We start from the raw sequence: 19,203 nt of genomic DNA on the forward strand, positions 1-19,203 counted from the left end.
CTTCAAGCTTTTGCCATTACTCATTAACAATGTTATGCAATTGGTTGCCCTGTGTTTGAGAGTGGTGAAATGGAAGAATCACGAATTCTTGTCCCCCTCTTTAAGCCATTTATTTCTTGATCTATGTCTCCAAAATGTCTTCTCTTTGCTTATAATATCATGGTAGTCTAAAAGCATAACTTTTTTCCTTGGCCATTAAGAAATCATCACACCCTTCTTTTAACACCATCATTTGGATTTTGTTTAATTCGATCTGTAATCCAGCCTTTGTTTCAAAAATGTAATCCAAATTTTCTAGTGTTATCTTGATTTTGTATAAACTTTTGAAAAAAATGGTTTAGTAAACATTGTAACATAATAGGTTAGTTTCTCTTGGGTTGTTGAGCGGGGTGTGACATATATTGTCATACGTTTTGATAAATATCGTGGGCCATCATGGAGTGAGCATGATTCAAATCGTCCCAATTGTTCCCATCACATTAGGAAGTTGAAGCCAACTCCCATTCACCATGTCATGGGCTATTACCATAGATAAATTTCAAGGGCTTATGATGTAGAAGGCAACAATTGACATTGGCAAAATAGAGAGATAGGAAATGCCATTTATAACTATTTCAAGAGTAAAGTTTCTAAGTAATCTCCATATGCAACCTGCTTTTACCTTTGAGAGGTATGTAAAATGCAAAATCACATATACAACTAAATGAAAAATAAAGCAATCTCACCCAAAATGATTGACAATAGATATAAGATGTAGCTATTTTGCATCTATAGAACAGTAGTAAATAGATATAACACTATAAGTGTAACCCTTGCACCCTTCAAAGGTGCAAGTGCTATTATAATAACTATTCTTAATTGTAATTTAAGTATGGGAATAGGTAATAAAATCAAAAGATTTGCGTGTCAAGATATTTAAATATTTTTTACACCTTTACTTTGAACTCCACATTAAGTCTAGATATTTTTGCTTGATTTGAGTATCCACCTTAGGTCATTTTTGCATCTACTTTTGTAGATTTTCCTTTTATTGTATACATGAAATCTTGAGCAATATGTAATTATATTTTATGATTTATCGATTTCACAAATGTATTGTTTACTATCTGGATAAATAACATTATCAATACTTATAAAAAAATACTGAATTTTTTAAGAATATATTTTTGTTTGTTAACATTTGAAAAATATAGAACATTCAAATGTATAGATTCTTTTAAGATAATTATGTAGATCTATTTCAGATATAAATATTCTCCATAAAATATTTATCATTTTTTATATATATAGGTAATATATTTTTAAAATTATGAATAAATAAAATTCTAAATAAAAATAAGAAATCTCTATCGATTTTTTTGTTTGATAAATAAATCTCTATTAAATTTTAAATCTTTAACATTGAAAAATAATTTTTTGATTAATTATAAAATAAAATAATTCTAAATTCTAATTTTTAAGATAAATTTAAGGAAATAAATAATAATAATAATAACAATAATATAGGAACCGTATTGCATTTTAAAAATGATTAACATAAATTTAAGGAAATAAAAAAAAAAAAGAAAAAGGAAAAAGGAAAGGAAATTAAAAAAATAATAATATAGGAACCATATTGCATTTTCAAATCACAAAATAAATTTAAAAAAACTTGAATTCCTCATATTTGAATGCCTCGATTTCTTCGCACAGGTGCACTCGCAAAATATAATGTGCTCGTAGTCGGAGCAATGAAATTGCATAGAACAACTGTGATTGTACAGTCGTGCTAGTCGCCCACAGCGGGTCACAGTCAAGTTCTGTATTTTACTTGCTCTGGTGTTATTGTAAAGGAAAAACATAAAACCCTAATATTGGGGCTTTCAGAGCATATATTTCACTGAAAACGTCCAACCCCAACTTGATAAGTTGAGCTCCACTGTAAATCTCGCCTTTTTCTACGCTCACATCTTAATCCTAACTCAGACCAACAGATGGGGGAGGTTCTAGGCGGCTTTTAGCAATAAAGATATTATAATCTACCAAAATGACCAGCAGAATAACACCAGGTGTTGGAGCCAATCTTCTCGGGCAACATACAGCTGAAAGGAATCAGGATGCCACTGCTTATGTTGGAAATTTGGATGCCCAAGTCACAGAAGAATTGTTATGGGAATTATTCGTTCAAGCAGGACCCGTCGGTAAGGGACTCAAACATCTCTTAGTATTTATCCATTTATTTCCTGTCTGCATTTTTTATAAAATGAGTGATGCTGAAAATTTGAGCTGCTAATTTGTAGGGATTCCTGATTTTTTTATTAGTGTAAAGTATTTCAAAACCCATGATAGGCTTTTTCTTTTCACCGGGTTTTAGCCTAGATTCATATTGGGTTCTCTAGCTTTGGCGTGTCGAGGATTTTGCTAAAAACTCAAGCTCAATTTATGGTAGCATTGTCAAGGAGTATTTCATCAATGGATGCCATACATGCGGAAAGTGATTACGCTGGGTGTCAGATTCGTCTGGTGACAACATGTTAATCGTAGACTGAATCATGGTGACTTCAAATTATAGTGGCTTTCTCCTACTATTTTCTAATAGATTCATTTGTTTCGAAGGCTTTAGAAAACAAAGGAAGATGCCATGCCTCCATTCAATATTAAAATTAAAATATTGCTTTTGAAGTAGACAATTTTTGCCATCTCAGTGTCAGCTGTGTCAAAGATACAGGAGTTCCCTTTTATGATCCCAGAAAAGAAACCCAACCATAACTGTTGTAAACCTAGCAAAAATACAACATTGAAAGTTGAAAGAGGGAGATAGACAACTTGGATAGATTGAACTTAGACATGACTAGAACGGAAGTTGATGGATCCCCTGCTGGAAAGGGTGTGTTGTGATCTTTACACACCATTGGCCCATTGCAAATTGGGCAGATGTCTTAGTTTGTCAACAATCTTGAAGTTTTCTAGTGAATAAGTTATGTTTGAACAGCTCTAGATGCAAGTCCTTGTCCAATTGCAAGTTTGAACCAGGGAGTGAGTAAAGTTATTAAGTGAGAGCTCAGCACGTAGTAGAGATCTTGAGTTGTCTTTGAACAGATGTCCTTCACTCGTCTGTCTTGTAAAACTCAAGGCCTTGACCAAATCAGGATTTCCAAAATAATGAAAATGCTCAATAAAGAACTAAGTGTTGCTTTGATTTCAAACTTAGAGAATTGCCGCTGCCATGCGACACTAAGGTAATCTGGAGAAGAATTGTGTTTTGATTAAGATGGCTAAGGTCTTGATTTAAATCAGTGAGGAAGAAAATCTGATCAAACAGAAGGAGGGAAGTGAAGTAGTGTTTTGCAAATGACAAGACTGAACAAGGCAGGGAAAGGAGCCAAAAAGGAAATAGACAGTTGCAAGCGAAAGGTGAAAATCAATCAGCCAATCGTGCAATTCAAACTCAACCTGATAGCAGGTTTGCTTTATGAGAACATGAAATGCAAATCAGGCATCAAATGGTGAACATAATCCGAGCATGATGGCATGAAACTTCGAAGTTTTTGCAATCAAATATGAGGTCAACATGTGACAAGAGGGATTGATTGGCAAAGAAAGGTAAAGTTGAACAAGTGGAGCAGAACATTGATCAAACCAAGAGAAAAATAAAAAAGCTCATGTTTGAAAGGTGTTTGCAAAGACACGAGAAGAAATTAAGTGCATTAATGTGGAATTCCAAAATCTGATCGGGATCTGACTAGGCCTTGGAATTAATTTCCAAGGGCAACCAAAATCCCGCCCAACATGAGACGAAAATGATGAAATGTGAATTCTTAATGGATCTTCTGTGTTTGGCCGATGACATATCCTAATGGATCTTAATGGATTGATTGGTCTTCCATTCATATCGATGCTGATCTTTAAGTTGGAAGAGGAGGAAATGAAGTTGTATTAGAATGCCCAAATATCGATTTGTTTGATTATAACAGTCATAATCATACTCAAACAATGTTCATGGTATTGTAATGCTATCCAAATATTCAATGCAACAATGATGGTTTGTATCCAACTTGATGCCGAATGTGAATCCGACGATTCCCTATATGCTTAGATTGCTAGCAAGAACTAGTATAAAATCTTCTCCTTAGTGTGGAAGAGGCAAGTCTAAATCTGTAGTTGCAAATCCTCCTATCCTACTGTTCTTTACTTACTAAATTAAATTATATTTCTTCATAGTCAATCCAGAGAGGATGCTTTGTTAGCTGTTGAAATATATGCTATAGCTCAAATCATTTTGTAATTATAATTTGTTTGTTAATGTTATTATTTGATCTATTTATTTATGTCTTAATTATTATTTGTAATAATTTGTTTATGGAAAAAGTGGCAAGCCACTATAACTCTTTTTGTTTATTTAATATTTAAATTTGATTACCAAATATTATTTTATTTATTACAATAACATATGATATTATATTATTTTATTATATTTGCTATTAGACTATATTGCATTAATGGTAGATTGTGTTATATTATCAATTTATTATGTACTAATTAAATTCTCTTATTATTATTTATTTAATAAATTTTATTTTTCAATTAATTATTAATTATTAAATCCTAGGGGTCATCACATAGTTATTCCAACAAAGTTTTCTGCTCCATTTTTATTGAACTTTTAGCCCAATACTAAAAGAGTTGTACATGTTTCATCCCTACAGTTAACGTATGTGTCTAGGATGTTTGATGGACAAGGTCTTGTACCTTTGCATGTAATTAAATGGGTGATCCATTAGCCTATTTCCAAGTCCCGGTAGGCTAAGTGGGTTGGGTCAATGGACATTGTGTCCTGGTTGAGTTTGTGTAGGAGATTTTAAAGCTTTCTGATGGGTTTTCGATTTTTAGCAGGGGGCTTTTTTAGTACTTACTATTTATAGTATAAGTAAGTGGGCAATTAGTTCTTTAGAGTGCAGAACTCTTTTTTATATATTTGGTGAGTTAAAAGGTTTTAGAGGGCTATTTGATTAATTGACCTTATAAATCTTTTGAAATGTTCCTTTTTAAAGTCTCTTAGAAAAAGGACCCTATGTCTTAGTCAGACAACAGTTGTTTTAAAATGGGGCCCAATTTATTTCCTAGACTTAAAGCTGATAGCATGCTTTGTAAAGTGGACACCTAATGTTAAAGACAATAATGCTTTAAAAAAATTGCAATTTAAAAAAATGCAAATAGGGTGGATGACTAAGAAGGAAGACATAACGAGCCAAAAATTAGTTAAAAGAGATCAAAAGGGGGTGTGGTATGTTGGAGGGAAAATGACTTTTGAATTTGTGTTGCCCTAACTCTCTCCTTTCCTATTAAGAAGAAGATTTTTTCTCTCATTATCTTGTTTTTGCCAACATAGCGAAGAGCTGCTGGAGTGATTGTAGGATGTCATATCCCTGGTTTAAAACCATAATTACATCATTCTCCTTCAGAAATAATATTTAATAATAAACCAATAATAAAGTTAAATATAAAAAATAGGCAAGAGCCTATAACACAATGGTAAATTGTGAGCCTCTTATCTAGGAGGTCTTAGGTATAAGTATACTCTAGCTTAATAAATAATAATAATTAATCTCAATAAATGATAATAAATAAATGATAAATAATCTAGGCTTCTGCCCATTATCTATCAAAAAATAAAAAATCAAAATCGAAATCAAGATAAATAAATATTAAAAAAATGGCATTAATAAGATTACGATCATCTTAATTAAAGCCAAACATACAAGAGATCTAATAAGTCAGTTAAGGATACCTATTTAAAAATAAATTGGTAGCACCAGCAAAATAAGGAAACATACGGGTCTCTATGACACAAAAGTTATTGATGAGCATGAAGCAGCGATACAATTATTGTAAGAAATACGGGCCATCACAGATGGATATGAACACTATGTGGAAGCAAGAAAAAGCACTATAATCAACAAGCAAAGAAGATTGTAGTTGTTGGGAAAAGTGCAAAAAAAATATAGGAATGATTTATATGCATGAAAAAATAGCACTTTACTTAAGAATGTTTTTGGGGTATGACAGCTCAGCATTGACTAAAACCATCAGATTAATAACAGATCAGCAATTTATAAATAACTAATACCAACCTGTATATTGAACTGATAGCAAGGATCGATTTCATACATATTTAATCAGTGGTTAATAAGGAGAAACAATTAAAGGCAGGGTTTATGTCTGACATATAAAGAGGTACTACAGTGACTAGTTGAATTGCTATTAATTAGTAAAGATTGGTATCAAGTTAATAGATGGACAATGAAAAAGTGCATTCTATTTACGAGATATGTCTCTTGGCTTTTACAACCCTTCAATCTTATGGGATATTTAATGAGGATCAAATATGTCCTCTCAAAAAAAGGGATAGGTGGGGGCTAAAATCAGAGAACAAGGAAGATAGAGAAGATAACGACCAGCCAAATCAACATCATCGAATAAGTATTGTTTATTTGTATACCTTAAACGACTTGCAGATTGACTGAAGGTGAGCAGTGGCCTTGACAAGCTTTCATACATTGGAAGATCTTACAAGATTGATAGGAGTACCTTTGCATTCTTTGTAAAGCCAGACACAACACTGAAGGCGAGCAGTGGCCTTGACAAGCATTGATACATTGGAAGTATTTACAAGATTGATAGGAGTACCCTTGCATTCTTGGGAAAGCCAAATCAGACACAGCATGGAAGAAATAGGCGTCCTTAGAACACATATCATGAAGCAGATCAGATGAGTGATCAGGATAAGGAGATCATTCTCATGGCTTATAGACCTACATCAGAAATAGTAGAGTAACGCCCTTAATCATCAAGGTAAAAGTTACATAGAGAGGTCATATTCATACAAAGACCCTGTGGTATCAATGTATAACTTGTATACCACAAATTGATCAAGATTATTATTATGATATAAGGGGTATTACAAATCTATGTTCTCCAAATCCAAGTGACTACTCTCATAGTTCTAAGAACTTACATAGGGGAAGATTATATAGGAGGACAATTTTCTTGTTTGGGGACGAAAACCCTCAGCTGGGACCGGTTTTGGTGGTGTAAGACCCACTCAAGCTGGTTTCTGTTAGAAGATCAAATTTTGAAGTTTTATGGTGTGAGTTTTGGGGTGTGAAATGAAAATGATGACTTTTAGCATGTTTTGATGTGGGTTTTGTGCCTGCAGTTTGATGTGCGCAGTTTTCAGTTTTTTGGTGAATGTCTTTAATTTTGGAGTGGCTTACAGTGTTTTTTGGTTACAATTATAGTGTTTTGGAGTTTATTAAGAGATTTCTGGTAGTGATTAATTCAAGGTGGCTGAAACACGTTTTGATCATAACTTTTGGAGATATTTAAATCTACTTTTGGGTATTGGCTAAATGAATACTGTGCTTCTAGGTGATGAGTATTGATGTATCACGCAAGAGTTTTGGCATTTTCTAGTTCAGATTTGGCCCTAGAAGGCAGTGCCCAGCTTGGTCCTTCAAGTGTGGTTATTTATTGCATTGCATGGGTTGCAAAATATCATTGCACAGGCATCTATGGAATTAGGCAGATCTGGACCAGTTGAAAAGGGTAAAAAAGTGTTGGTGATTTCCTCATAAAAATTGGCCATTGCCTTCTCATATGTCTAGGTTACTGTAGCAGGGTTTTAGGATCAAACTTCTAATAAGGTTGCTGTTGTAATCACACTCAGAACTGCACTTTTCAGGTGTCCATTTTAATAAAAATTTACCATTATGCCTTGAAATCTGGTTTAACCAGATGTAGTATTGAACCAATGCACTCATTCTTCCTGTATGCTTAAGATGATTGCTTCTAAATGAAATTGCAATGAGAGTGTGAGTACAAGCTGAAAAGCACACAAACAATTAGTGTATAGCCCACTTTTGTCTCAAAAACTTGGAAACATTTCAATAAAATAAAATCAAAGGTGATTCTTGCAGTTATGGAGATGGGATGTTTTGATTTTATACCAGAAATGAAAGTACGCAGCACAGAACAAAAATAAAGAACAAAACACACATAAATTATCCTGGGAAAACCTCCAACTTGAGGGAGAAAAACCCAGCCACACAAAATCATGTTATTTATGAATAAGAGAAGTCTGATTTACGGTTCGTACAAAAAACTAGCCCAACTGAAGCAATGATCATAACTTCTGAGAATCTGCAGACAATAAAATTGAATACCACATGCATATGATTGCAGCAAAACAAAGAATAGAAAACAGTAATATCAGAAGTCTGAGAATACAACCCTGATGAATGAACTCGACTTCCTCTTGAAGAGATGGATGCTTCATTTTCCTGACAATGAAGATTCTGCCATTATAAGTGATGTATATGCCATTCCATAGCAACGACCCTTCATTGTCTTGAGGCATGTACTGGTACAAATATTACTGCTGAAATTAAAGGAGAGATGACTGGCCGACCGAGTTGAAAAGCATCTGAGAATGTATAGATTATTATTTATAAAATATATGAATTGCCATCAGCATAATATGAACCAAAATGAAAAAACTTATCATTAATCTTAAGGTTGCTGTAGCAGGGTTTTGGGATCAAACTTCCAATGATGTTGCTGTTGTAATCACACTCAAAACTGCACTTTTCAGGTATGCAATTTAATGAAAATCTAACTTTATGCTTTGAAGTCTGGTTTTGCATAGTAACTAGATGTGTTAGTGAATCAATGCACTTGTTCTTCTAGCATACTTAGATTATTGCTTCTAAAGATCATTGCAATGAGACTACGAATACAAGCTGAAAACTAAACAAACAATTAGCACACAGCCCACTTTGGTATCAAACACTTGGAAACATTTCAAAAATATAAAACCGGGAGTGTTTGTTATAGTTATGGAGATGGGATGTCCTCCTCCTTGGTTTCCCGCCTGCCCTGTAGGGGGTGTCACGGTGTGCCTTAAAACTGTTTTTGTTTTTTGATGCATTAGAGATATTCCTGCGGCCCAGGTCAGTAGCCGACCTGCCTTACCTTTGTCTTAGCTACTGCCAAGTTGGGGTTCAAGGAGGGGTGAGACTAGTGCCTTGGGGATGTATGTAGTTGCTTGCAAACCATGTTCATCGGGTGAATCAAAGCCTTGGAGTTGAACTCAAAACCAATGGGTAGTAAATCCATGGCCAAGCCAACTCCTCTACTTGTGTGGGCTTAAAATTTAATCTAGGGATGTACTCCTAGGCAGAATGCAAATGCTTTACTTTGCATTTGTGCCCCTCAAAACTGTCATTCTTGCACAGGGTTACAAAAACAAGAGGGAAGGCTGTCGTCAAGCTTGGGATGATCAGAAAACAGTTTCTGAATTACTTTATCTATCTCTTGGCATTATTTCTTTCTCAAAGTATTGATGGAGACCCAAAGCTGTTTAAAAGATTGAAAAGGATTTGCAATTTAAAAATTTGCAAGGTCAAAGCCATGCTGTTGCAAAATCAATGAAAATTACATATCGACAATTCCCAAGAGCAAGTTTGAGGCTCAAAAACATAGGCAGTATGATGTCTAAGGAAGAAGCCAAAAGAAAGGCATAGCTGGTGGGATAGATCAACAAGGCACTCCAATATGAAATGGAATGGCAAATCTCGATTTTCATCAAATACCTTCAAGAGCTTTGTAGTCAAAGTGAGTCAGGCATTCATGTGCACAAGCTAGGAAATTTGTTCTTCACAAAAGGAACTATTCCCCAAAATATACCTTTTATGAGAGAAAAAATAAATTTGAGGGAGAGAGTAGACCAAGATTCAGCTTAGGTGATGCCAATAGTGGAGGTAGTTTGTTTAAGAAACATGATAGAATAACGATATCTTAATTAATTTGCAACAAAAAATGCAAGACTGGACAATGGCTGTAGGCTGTAAGATTGTGATATTTTTACACATAACCTCATTCAAATGGGGACCCCCTCTTTTTGTTGTAGGCCTTGTCATTTTGGCCTCTGTTCTTGGTAGCTTTTGACTCAGTCACCTAAGGTGCCCCGTGTTTCAAATGAGAATCGGTGAAATTCGCTAAGTCTAGAAGAAAAGTTTGTCCACGTTTTATGTCTAGAATGGTAATTGTGTGTTTGTCAGTGAAGTATAAGAAGGAATTGAGCTCTTAGAGAAAATTGTACTCAAGTTTGAACGTTTTCACATGCTATTTTTATTAAGTTTAATTGCTTCCTGGAATTACCTTATTTCGAGTTTGGAAGTACTAACTTTTAATAGTAAGTTAATTTTTAGCAAGTCATTTCAGGCAACTGAGCACAGAAAAATAGGGAGCAAATGGGTATCCAGATATGCGATTAGATGGTGCAGTCTAAAAGGTATCCTTGAAAAAGAGGCTTTTGGAAAAAACTTTCCTAGAAAAAGCATTCCCAGAAAAAGCAGTTTGAAAAAACACGCCCCCAGAAAAGTTGTTTGTAAAAGTACTCTTGAAAAAACAGTCTTAAAAGCACCCCTAAATAGCAGTTCAAAAAAGAACCCTTGAAAAAGTAGTCCATGATAGCATCAAAAGGAGGAAAAGCAGCTTAAAAAGTGAAAAAACACTAAAGTGGGGTTAGTGAGCAGTGTGTTACTTATTTCTATGGAGGTTTGAGAATAGGGCAAATAATTTATATAGGGGATGTGTTCAATAATTGAGTGAGCTTTGCTGCGGTAAAGCAATACAAATGAATGCAAGTGAGCTGAGTTGGCAAAGCAATGTAAGCGATTGCATGTTAGCCGAGTTGAAAAGCAATTCAAGTGAGTTGAGTTGGGAAAGCATACAAATGAGCTGAGTTGGGAAAGCATGGAAATGGGCAAAAAAGGGGTAAGTGTTGCATGCAGATGTATGGAGAAGCAACAAAATCCATGAAGCCCAAGTTCAAAGAAAGGAGAGGAGTCAGTAGAAATTTATCTAAGTGCTGAAATTTGTCTAATCGCTGAAAGCCTCCTGAGTGCTGAAAACTTCGTGCAGTGCTGAAATTTTCTTGCATTGCTGAAACTTGTATAAGTGCTGAGAACTTCCTCCAGTGCTGAAAACCTCCTGCAGTGCTGAAATTTGTCTAAGTGCTGAAAACTTCCTATAGTGCTGAAATTCTTTTAATTCCTTAAAATCTCTTGCAGTATTGAAACTTGTTTAAGTGCTGAAAATCTCCAGCAGTGCTGAAATTTATATATGTGCTGAAAATCTCCTGTACTATAGTGCTTAAATGTGCCTTGGGCACAAATCCGAGGTATGCAAGTAGAAATGTGCTTATGTGAAAAGAAATTCCACCTTCTTTAGTTATGTGCCTAGGATGGAATTTTGGAGAGAGAGTTTTTGAGGAGAGAAGGCTTGAACTTTTTAAGAACGAAGAGGTGCATTTGTAGAGAGAAAAATCTAGAAATTTTTTGAAGAGAGGAAGAATTTAAATTCTATACATTCAAGTTCTTGAGCCCAATTCGAGTGTGAAAGACTTCAAGGAGGACAAAATTGTCAACAAGAATGGCAATCAATGACCTTCCAAAGTTGACATGTCCTAATTTTCTGTGTTGAATGAATAAATGACAAGCTATTTTTGGAAGACAACATTTAATGCATTTTGGGTATTCATTTCACCTCACTCTGCAAGTGGACTTATGTAGTGGACATTTACTACCCCCACCTTGCTGGACATCTGCATTTCTATTGGTTATGTGGACCTACTCATTAATTGCAAATTCTTTCTTCTTTCCTAAGCCCTAATTAGGACTGAGGTGGCAAAATTTGGGCCGTTTATTTTGTTTTAATTCTGGCCACCTATCGTAATTTGGGAGCTATATAAAGGCCTTATTTCTCTTTTGCAAAAGATGGGAGTTGGAGATTGGTGCTTATGAGCTACTGAGCTAATAAAGTTGTCATTGAAGTTTGGTGATTTCATGATGCGTCTTAGTGCTTGCATGTTCTCTTTGTTCCCTCATTTAGTTTACACTTTACAATTTACTTTCAATCGCTTAGATGAATGTGCTTGATAGTATTGTTGTGATGAAGTCGCTCTGTTCATACCTTTTGTTCTTAAGTGATTTTTAAGTGCAGTGTAAGTTTGGTTTTGAGCCTTAATGTGTAAACTACACTTGCATATTGTTCATTATGATGGTATTCATTGAGATAAAAAAAACCCTTTGCACACCCCTTGAAGATTACACTAACTTTGCTTAGCTGTTGAATTTGGTAAAACAATGTTTGGTAGACTTTATTGTTACAGTATTCATCTTTCAAGTTCATAGGAGTATAATAGAATTCCTCCACCTTACTTTCTTTTACTTTCTGCATATTTGCAAAAAAACCAAGAAAAACTACTTTTATTGCAATATCATTTGAAAGCTCTCGTAGTGAGTATTGTTTGAAGTCAATTTGAGGAACATTGTGTAAGGTCCCTCATGATACCAATATATCACATTTACCATTGAGCTTATGCAACCCAGAAGGAACCTTAGAAGTTAGTTGTGTGGTCTTAGTTACAATGTTAGCATGCACCGAGTTTTGATCTAGAGAGGATAAGATAGTTAATATTTTATTCTACTTTTGGTAGGTCATAAAACACACATCCACGAGAATTGGTGCTAGAAGGAGGGCGTGGACATCAAATCGTTCATTTCATAATCAAAAACATCAAGAAAAGAGGTTCAGTTGGTTGGAACTTGTATGAACTTTCAAATGTCAAATCAGAGATATGTTAAATCTCTCATATATCAGAAAGGCCCCCAAAAAACAAAAAGGTAAAAAATCCAAAAAAATTGAAAAATGCAAAATGCAAAAATCCAAAGAGAAAGATCTCTTAATGAATGAGAAGTGGTTTCTTATTTCTTGTTGTCGCTACAATCTTCTAGTAGATATAGTTCAAATTCAGGAGGAGAATGAATATTTGCACCCAAGGAATAAGTCTCATTTTGCCCTACCGGGAAGATGCCGAATTTATGAGACTACCAAGCATGAGGAGGTGAATTGCTTGACCTTCCTATTAAGGATGAAATGTCAAATTATGAACAAGCCACCATAAGCATAATTGGACAACCAATTTGAATTGGTGTACAAGATGATGAGCAAACAACTATGATAGAAGTGAAATATGAGGAGCGATTTAGGTTGGTACTATTGTTGATGTTGATAACTTTAGTTGGATAAACTTATATATAATTATAAATGAGATATAATTGATATATATGTGTGTTCTTTATATTGAGATATAAGGTCATTATTATACGTGGAAAAAATAAACAAAGTTACCGTATTCTCTCACCTACAGGCAAAATCGGTAGTAGTCGAATGCAGTTCGAATTTCGATCAAATTCGTTGTTTTATTGGTAAATTCACTGCACTTCGATGAAAGGGACCCTGCTCAAAATTTAGGTTTATTTGTAACAATTTTTCTTTTAAGCGTTCGAACCCGAGAAGTCTTTGGAGAGTGATGACCAAATGTCCGACGACTTTGGTTGAAGTTGATTAATTTTTTAGTCTCTACTGCTTGCACGAGAATTCTTTATAATTGTTTTCTTAAGGAAACATAAAAGCCATAAGGAACATGCGTCTTTTACACTTCCATTTTCTGCTAAGCATTTTCTCATTTCTGCTTTCTTGACACCACCACCACACACTTGTTTGAATAATAATATGTATTAAATGAAACCAAAATATACAGCGCCAGGTTATTTGAGCAATCTTGAAATGAAATATAATTTGAGGCATCTCTCCTTGCTGTGCTTCTTTGGTGTTCAGTTGCATGGGTGTTATTGACATTATTCAGCAGAACAAAGAACTCTTATAGTTAATGTGGACCCATTTTGGAGGGAGCTTTTCTGTGTTCTTCATTCTGGTGGAAGTGATTGTCGACCAATATTAATTATTTATTATTATTTCTTACACTATAATATTTTAATATTTATTTAATTTAATGTTATAATATAATTATACTAATATGACCATAATTTTAATACTAATATATTATTATTATATTATGATTATAATATATTGTTTAGTTATATAATAATAGTATATCATATTATTGTCTTGACTCTTAATGATTATAATAATATATTTATTATATATAAAAACTTGTACATTCAAACCCAAAATGAACCCAAATTTAGCCCCAATTTTTTTTGAGCGAATGCCAAACTCGAATCTTGAACCCACATACGAATCGGAATCCGAACCGGCAACTTAGAAAATAAATAAATGTATATATATATATATATATATACATACATACATTTTATATATATGTGAGATTAAATTATTATTATTAATTATGGGACATGTCTATTCATGGCCTATATATATATATATATATATATGAAGATGATGCATTTAGAACACACATACCAAAAAAACATGGCAGTGCTTAATACATTTGCATCAGATCCATGAAAATTCAAAATGGTATTAGAGCCTAGTTGCAAATGTACAAATAAAGACCATTAAAAATCTGAGACTACATACTTACACATTGAAGAAAAGTCAAAGACTTTGTGGAACAGCAATCATGTTTGAGACCATGTCATTTGAGTGCACGTCGGACAAGGGATATACATTTATTTCTATGTCACTGTTTACAGAGTCTGCAAATGAAGAGATAATACAACAAAGACTTGGCAAATGTAAACAAAATAAGCTCCACATCTTAATGCTTATTCCTTCACTTCTTATGCAATAAAGTAAGAGCCTTTTGATCTGCAACGAATGACCATGAATTTGTTGAGACAGGAGATGGTAAAAGGGCTATCTGGAGGTAGCTCAAACAATACAAAGGCATCATCTGTTCCCTCTCATGAAATGGCTTTTAGATAAGTTGAATTCATGATCAGACTGCCCTCATAACCGAGCTCCGGGATCTCAAGATTTGTTATTGTAGAGTTTATAGAAGTTTCTCGAAATAGATTTCAATTCCCATTCTCCTTCTGCATGCACTTTAATTGAAAACCAGGGAATCGACAATTTGAATTTTGGATCCAGAATGGTTAATCCACGTTATTTGAGCCACATCTTTAAAGATTGCATTGTGCAACGCCAGGGATGGCCAAATACCAGCAAATAAGAATTAGGGCATGGATCTGCCACTGCAGCTATTTATGGAATACCATTTCTTTTGAACCCATGACAAATGAATAGTTGTTTGTGGTATTTAACGAGGGTCATGTTAGACCGAGTTGGGTCTAAATGTGTGCTTGACAAACTCATAAATCTGCCAAGAGGCCAATTGACTTGTTGGGTTGAATGAATAAGTAAACACAATTTTATTAGTGCATCAATCGACAATTCCACTGAGAGGGCTCAACTTTAACATTAAACATAGAAGATTCAAAATGACCTGATACAATGGTCGCTGTCTATATCAGACTTCTCTTCGCATGAATGGTCAATGTTGAATTTGTAAAACTTTAAAATAGTTAGAATTCAAATCTATGGAATAACCACTTCACGGGTCCGAGCGTCGAATGAAAGGAGTGAGTAAGGTTTGGGGTGCCGATCACATCAAAGTAAGTATATATGGTGGAATATGATTTTATTCTTAATTGTTTAAAATTCCTTGAATTATTAATATGTAAGGGGAGAAAGAGACATCGTGCACCAATCCGATAAGTGTAAGTATGTGCCTTTATTAATAATTATTTTGTAGTTATATTATGTGAGATAGTATAACAAAAAACATAGGTGGTAACAAAACATTATATAAATTAAAAAATATTTTTAATGAATATTGGTATATTGAGAAAGCATCGAGGACATACATTTATTAATGAGAAAATAATAAATAGGAGACATAGATTAACATATTGAATATACATATACTGTATTTATCTATGTTATTGAAATGATCTTATATTATTATGCAAACTATTTATTATTTTAGTCTCTCTTTTTTATTTTTTATTTTGTATAAGAGCTATATGCCTTGATCTTTTCCTTTGAGAATGTTATTGCAAGAAAAAGAGGGAGATTGAGATTCACAAGGAGCCTAACATTTTATTAGAGGCAACCTTATTAGAGGCAACCTTGAAAAAGAGGGAGCAAATAGAGGATGTGATTTAGTCAACCTTCGATAATCTTACTCATATTGATTCAGATGGAGTAAATCATGTTGAGATGGATTTTCCATTGATCATTAAATTGTAACAGTTAAGAGGATTGTGATTTATGAATAAACCTCATGATTGTGATTTTAATAGGCCTACCCCCTTGTGTACATAATGAGGAAGTGACGATTTCGAAATGATGTCACTTGTGTTTGCAAAAGTTATTGTAAGGTGACAATCTTACAATAACTTGTACTATGAGATCAAACAAATGAAGTATATGGTGAATGTCTTTTATCTCAACATTCCGAAGGCCATTACTCGAGTATGTAGTGAATATCATTGATATTTTGGTTGGCCAATATCTTGATATCAAAACCTTTTGAGTACTTGGTGAATATCATTGATATTCTGGGAGGCCAATACTCTTGATATCAGATGAGATATCAAACCATTTTTGGTTATTTAGTGAATATCATATGTTGATATTCCGGAAGACCAATATTTGTGATATTGAATGCGATATCAAATCGAGGAAATCTTCAGAGATATCAAATGAGACATTCTTAAAATTGTTATTTGTAATATTATGTTGAATAATATTTATTCTTACGCGTTTATCCTTCTAAGCTAAGAGGGAGTGTTGATGTTTGATAGTGTCAGGCAGATAAACCTATATATAATTATAAATGAGATATAATATATATATGTGTGTGTTCTTTATATTAAGATATAAGGTCATTGTTATATGTGAAAAAAATATAAAAATATATATATATGTGTGTGTGTGTTCTTTATATTGAGATATAAGGTCATTATTATATATATATATATATATATATATATATATATATAAAATTTTTTATTATTATTAATTATTTGATTAATGAATAGACATGATGGGACATGTCCCTTCATGGCCTTCTCTCTCTCTCTCTATATATATATATATGTATGTATGAGGATGTTGCATTTGGAACACATGCCAAAAAACATTGCAGTGCTTAATACAGTTGAATCAGATCCATGAAAATTCAACAACTATGCCCATCACTAAAGAAAGAAGAATAAATAGTGAGTGAAATGCTCCATATTTCCAATTTTCCAGTTGAATTTGGTTCACATCAGAACAAGCCCACTATGGAATGTGAAGATAATCTGCATATCTTAAGTGTGAGTGGGATGGTACACTACCAACTTTGTCCTCATGATGCAACATTTGACAACATGCAAGAATTTTTGCTCCAGAACAAAAAACACTAGGTTGTCTCTTTCCTTAGTCTTGGTTTTGAAAGTTATGAATTTGGTTACGAAAATTTAGGAAGAACAAGTTGCTTATGGATCAATCATGGTCTGGAGGAGTTACATTAGTTGCCAATGTTTCGTGAGCTTTTGATTGAGTTTGAGGTTTGTATTGTGAAGGATTACTTTTCAAAGCTCAAGGAATAATTTGCACCTGCGAGCTATGACTAATGCCATCTTGCTTTTGCACATCTTGAGGAATCATGTTAGGAGTTGTGCATATTTCAATCTTTTGAGTCTTGTCCATTCAAAGCTCTCCTTTTGTTAGAGTAGGTTTCCTTTTAGTTTTGTTTTGCTTCAGAGGGTTCCCATTTTGTGAGAAAGACGGTGCATCTCAAGCACAGCATAACATTTGTACTTAGTTATGTTCAGTCCATTTCTTGGATAACTATTTATGAAGTTCTTTAGTGGTCCACTTGCTGTTTTTGCCTTGATGTACTATTCCAGTCCCTTGGACCCTTGTTGGGCTCTTGTTGGACATTAATAAAATTACCCTATCTTAGGATCCAAAGTTGTTCTTTTCCAGATTTTATCACTTGGATAGGACATGTCCTTGCCTTGGAAGTTTAATCATTTATTGTGTCTCCCATCGAGATTCATTCCACACCTAATCCAAAAATAGAAAATCCAAAAGAAAGATTTCTTGATAAAAGAGTGGCCATTTCATATTTCTTGCTGTCAAGATAATCTTCTAGTGGATATAGCTTAGAATTAGGAGGATTTGAACACACAATTGCACTTAAAGAATTTAGATCAGTTTGTCATACCAGGGAGGTGCAAGGGAAGATTTTCTTTTTGCATGTTTCGAAGTTGAATTGTGCATAAGGCCTAATGATGATTACAATGGAAATGATCCTTTCTCAAGGTTCCAGATAAGAATAAATAATGCACCTCGCTGGTGTCGGATTTACTGTGCACCTCACTTAGCATTCATTTGTTTAGTTTGCAGAGAGTCCATAAATCAAGATAGATGCTAGCTCATACTATCAAAATTACCATGGAAATGCATCTAGAACTAGCAACTTAGTCCTGCAACAAAAGAGAACAAAGCATTGCAATGTCATAAGGTTATGGAGGAAGAAAATCAGAAGAACACAATACAATTGAATCAAGCATTCGTGTGGATGAGGATTTTTCTTGCATCACACTTGAAGCTATTGGAGTCGAAATAAAAGAAGCCATAGAAGACCTTCAAGAAATGACAAGCCATAATCAACCCTTGGAAGCATTAGAACATGAGGATCCAATGGTCATTTTAACTGAATAAAGACAATAATAGGACGACGAAGAAAACTATTTTAGAATCTCATATGGATGAGAAAAAATTGTTCAATGTTTGATCTTGCAATCAGATTATTTAAATGGAGAAGTCCTTAATAAAGAATTGCATTCACATGTTGTTAAGATGAACTATTAATTTTCTTGGAATAAGATGAAATATTAGATTATGGATTATCCACCATGATGCAGTAGAATTGGACAACCAATTTGAATTGGTGCTAGATCTACTACTCAAGATCTAAGAACAGTTTTAAAAATAGATTGTACAAGAAGAATTATTAGTTGATGAGCAAATGGCTATGATAGAAGTAGAATATGAAGAACAAGTTTAAAGATTCTTATTAAGAGCTACTGAGAAAATAAAGTTGTCATTGAAGTTTGGTGATTTCTTGGTGTATTTTGATGCCTACATATTCTCATTGTTTCCTCACTTAGATTTGCTAGATAAAGCTTTTTGATTTTAATGAAGAAATGTAATAATGTTTGATGAATTTCCATGGCTCATACTTTTGGCAGTTTCTTGATTGTAAGCTGTTTTGTCAATGCAACTCGGATGGAGAATCTCTATAGAAGATGTCCAACCAAGCAGCATGAGTGACAC

General features: G+C 33.8%; 1 protein-coding gene across 1 annotated transcript in view; it reads left to right on the forward strand.

The window, feature by feature from the left end:
* Nucleotides 1–1,696: 1,696 nt before the first annotated feature.
* Nucleotides 1,697–19,203, forward strand: part of EMB2444 (RNA-binding (RRM/RBD/RNP motifs) family protein) — a 77,599-nt gene continuing 60,092 nt past the window's right edge. Inside the window, exon 1 of the mRNA XM_089800401.1 lies at nt 1,697–2,180. Within this exon, the coding sequence (XP_089656527.1) occupies nt 2,027–2,180 (154 nt within the window). The 5' untranslated portion in view covers nt 1,697–2,026. The remainder of the gene's footprint in view (nt 2,181–19,203) is intronic.

This window comes from Cupressus sempervirens, chromosome 9, assembly GCF_028749045.1.
Source record: "Cupressus sempervirens isolate cs-2001-9-10 chromosome 9, ASM2874904v1, whole genome shotgun sequence".
NCBI lineage: Eukaryota > Viridiplantae > Streptophyta > Pinopsida > Cupressales > Cupressaceae > Cupressus > Cupressus sempervirens.